The 4,176-nt window shown below is 39.9% G+C and overlaps 1 protein-coding gene across 1 annotated transcript; it reads right to left on the bottom strand.

Moving 5' to 3' along the window:
• Nucleotides 216-4,168, bottom strand: LOC109825814 (flavin-containing monooxygenase FMO GS-OX-like 3). Its single transcript, XM_020392716.1, has 7 exons — nt 3,628-4,168; nt 3,074-3,144; nt 2,778-2,930; nt 2,583-2,665; nt 1,481-1,616; nt 1,221-1,394; nt 216-538 (listed from the first exon to the last, which is right to left on the bottom strand). The coding sequence occupies exons 1-7, from the start codon at nt 3,971-3,973 to the stop codon at nt 356-358; spliced, it is 1,146 nt and encodes a 381-aa protein (XP_020248305.1). The 5' UTR covers nt 3,974-4,168; the 3' UTR covers nt 216-355.

The following is a 4,176-nucleotide window of genomic DNA, read 5'->3' as shown; positions in this document are numbered from 1 at the left end:
TTTCCCATTGTGGACAAAGCAACCGATATGCGCCTACTCCTCAAGAAGTTTTTCCTTTTCTCCTCATTTTCTTGAATCCTTATCAATCTAATTTGGAATACTCTCGGCATATATGAAGTTATGAGAGTAGACATTGATAAGCTGAGTTATGTCAAAGCTCATAAACATGAATGAGTGATGCTACAAATTCTTATCATACCCTTACATGGAGAATCTATCGAAACCTCATTCTAGTTTCATTATCATCAGAAAACAGTCCCATATACAGACTTTCACTGCCCAAATTTTATTATTATTATTATTAATCATTCGGTATATAAGATTATATTGAAAATGTGGTGAACCAAAGTAAGTATTACTTAAAGAACCTCTTAAAATATTCATGCGCTTGTGCAACCAAATGGTCATCATCCCATTCATCCCTGTAACTCCCAGGCCGCTCTTTCCTGTTCTTGCTCGTTGCCTTGTACATCAGCTTTCGCCACTCTTCGGTGGGAGGATACCCACATTCATTTGCAAGCCAGTCGATGTACTCATACTGCAACATATATAAATGTATAATTTTATTTCATTTTCATTTTCATTTATTTTTTCTGGTTGAATTATAAAGAAGGAAGACAGCTCCAGCTGACATATACATGATGATCTATAGAGAAGTTTGGTAGAGACCAAACCACATCTAACCCCTAATTAGGAAACATCAAGCAAAGAAAACATAGCTTTAGGTTTTCCTTTATGAGGTAAATTTGTTCTACATATAATGGGGAAAAAATCACCAATTAATGAGCACTAGGGAAGGATATAACCACCGCTTCCACAGAAAGATGAGAACAAGCACAAGTTAAGGAATATGTCCCATTTCTTTTTTTGCAATGATTTGTTTAATTTTTAAAAAATCTTCAAAAATTGTAACCTAACATCCAAAAACTAGAATCAATAGAAAACGTATGCAGTACAAAAGATTATGCTCATCGAAGAAAGAGGAACCTATTAGGTAGTGATGCGTTCAATGACTATCAACAAAACAAGATCACTATTCATCATTGTTTGGACATAGTTGAGTAGCGCAGAGAAGTATCAATTATTTGCAAACCCTGCTTGCTATGTCAGTATATGCATAGCAACCTTATAAGCGACAGAGTAATGGAGCTCACCAGGAACATGTATGACCATCAAGGGTGATTTTAGATGTTTAAACAGAAAATCAAGACAAAAAGTACCTGGTAATTTGTCATAATATGAGTATATCTCTTGGGGTATCCAGCAGTTTCCAGTTCTTTGTAGAAGGCGTCCACATCTTCCATCATCACTTTTCGTGTTGGAAGTGAAACTCGTCCAGATAAAACAGCAGCTACCCACTTGCTCTGTAGTTCGACCAGAGGGAAAGGAGCAACCTGCCACGGTGCAAAAAAAATATTTACTATTGAGAATCAAAACATCACGGGGGAAAGACAACTGAAACTTGAGTGACACTCTAAACCTTCCAAGGTATTCCAATGAAAGACAGATACGGGACGAGTGCGGGAGGAAAAACATGCTTATACAGTGGGCCAACTCTGTTGTCATCCACGGTCACAATACCATGGGTTTGCAGGAAAGGGAAGTGATATTTGTACCTGAAAGAAGTGGCTAAATTGGCTAAATCTCATGGGATATAATCATTATTTCGAGGTATATATGTAAACAATCGTTTTAAATCATAGTTCTTCAAGCTTAAATGTATTTGGCCCTTATCAAGGTTGTGGAAAGTAGATAGCATCGCATAGTGGTGACTGGTGAGACACTGCTAAGACTATTTGGGGTTACAACGGCAAAAAAGCGACAAACAATGCGAAGTCAAAAAGTAGTTCAGTTTAAATATGTAACAATATTTAAAAAAAAATCAAGAAACATCTCAAATTCTACAAATGGATATTTGCTTATTTATAGAGAACCTAAACATGAAATAGACGTATAATAATTCACAGACAATTTAAAACATTACTATCAAATAGATATATCATGTCACAGTGGAAAACATCTATCTCCATCCCTTGATACAAAATAGACAATCAAGAAAGGAAAATTCTCAACCGTCAGTTAGTTCTGTTATTAGTGAATCCCTGAAACTATCTGTCAGTGATGGATTAGTTGAGTTCCCCCCTCCTCTTCAGAAGCGATAAGGTTTGCAAAAGATATCTTAAAGCTTGATAAAGATGAGATATAATTGACTGCAATATGTTTTGTTGTCAAAAGGAAATTCTAACAGCCAATACAAGAGCAAATGGAGAGGCTCTCTTAAAGTAATCTAAGCTGAAATTTTAAGTTCTATATAATTCATTGAGTCTCTTATGCTACTAGCCTCAGCCGTTAATTCTAGCTTCCTACGAATGCAAAACAAACTAAAGCAACTGGAAGGTTTCATTGAGAACGAGTTTAATTGGTGCTCTCATGCTATACAGCATTGTACACTTGCAATGTTACACAACAAAATGCCATGCAAATAAGGTGCTAACTTATGAGATGAACACAGGCAATGTTACAACGAAATGCAACTTTGTAAAGCTAACCCTCCTCACAACAAATGTTACCAAAATCCATACCCGGTACAATGCATGATGACATCAACATGAGTTGAACTTCCATCTTGGAAAACCACAGTGCCATCTTCATGGGTGCTTTCTATCTGCATCAATTTACCAGCAATTAGTGACCTCTATATGCACAAATAAGTTGATTTTGCCCTTGGATGAAAATCAATTCCAAGGTCACAACTCACCGGAGATGAGAGCTTTTACCATGGAATGAAGCCACAAATTGCCGTATCCAGGCTGCCTTTTAGGAGTGCCTTCAGTGTCTGATCGACTAGCAACATGAACTTCTTTAGCAAATTGAGCAATCTCATTTGAGATATCAACTGCACTAGCAGCAGACCCAATTATCACCACAACCTGCAAGAGAGATGACAAGCAATTGCATTGAACGGAACGATACTTGCATTGCTTATGATCCATTAAATCATAACTCAAAGAGGGTTAGATGTGACGACGAAGAGAAATCAACAGAAGTTTTAAGTTAAAAAAAAAAAAAAAACCTGATCACGGAATGGCTCAGGGACACGGTAGTTATGACTATGCATTTGCTTGCCAGGCCAGATGTCAATTCCTGTAGGTAAGTGGAGCACAAAATCAGTAACAAGAAAGACAAAATGTATGTCCACACAAGCATGCAGGGTTCCCTTTCTCCCTACAGGTTTTACTCACATGTTTTTGACAAAATTGGTACTTGTTATTTGCTTGTGGATCAGAATTTAGAAGTACATCCAGCGTTGTTTAATTAACACGAAGCAGCAGGATATTTTACGCAAAGATGGAGCTGGGGACTACGCGTCACAATTACTTTCTGCAGCCACGGACGTGTTAATGTAAATAAAAGAGCTGAGGAGTTCATTTCGCTAAGGATTAACCTAGAGCTGGATCCTCGTCGTAGATGAATAAACGGTTCATAATTAATAATCGACCTTTTCTCTCTTGTGTTTTTTTTTTTGTTGCAATTCCGGTGCTATTGAAATCAAGCTCCACATACGTAGTTCAAAATTTTCCGAAAGAAATTAATGATGTTTGAAAAGTTGAAGAAGAGGATTGATACCAGGGATGGCAGCAAGGCGAGGCTCAGTGTAGTGGCCGTTGCAAACAACAACCCCATCATAAATCTCCTCCTCCTCCTCCTCCTCCACCTGATCCTCACCTCCTCCGGTGATCTCACCGCCTCCATCCTCCCCAGCTGCTACCCTCCTCCATCTGACCGCCCACTTCCCTTCCTCCTCCATCTCAACCCTCACCACCTCCGTCCTAAACCTCACCACTTCCAGTACCTCAAAATCCCTCGCAAAATCCTCTAGGTACCTCAGAACCTCCTGATGACGTGGGAACCTCCGGCTATCGCCCTCACGGCCGTCTTCGACCGCGACGAAGGGGTAATCGAAGAATCCCATGCATTCTCTGGGGAGGTTAGTGCGCAGGGAGTCGTAGAGGCTCGTATGTACAACGTACCGGGTCGGATCCGAACCTAGCGGGTCGGATTCGGTTTCGGGACTGTAGATCCAGGTTCCTCCGACCCCGGTGCCGCGCTCGAAGACGATGATGCTGTGGCCCTTGCGTTGTAGCTCTCTGGCAGCGATGAGGTCGGTGGCGCCAG

The sequence above is a fragment of the Asparagus officinalis genome, chromosome 10 (assembly GCF_001876935.1).
Source record: "Asparagus officinalis chromosome 10, Aspof.V1, whole genome shotgun sequence".
Classification (NCBI taxonomy): Eukaryota; Viridiplantae; Streptophyta; class Magnoliopsida; order Asparagales; family Asparagaceae; genus Asparagus; species Asparagus officinalis.
Note: the sequence above shows the minus strand (reverse complement) of the source record. Positions and strands in the feature narration are given on the sequence as shown.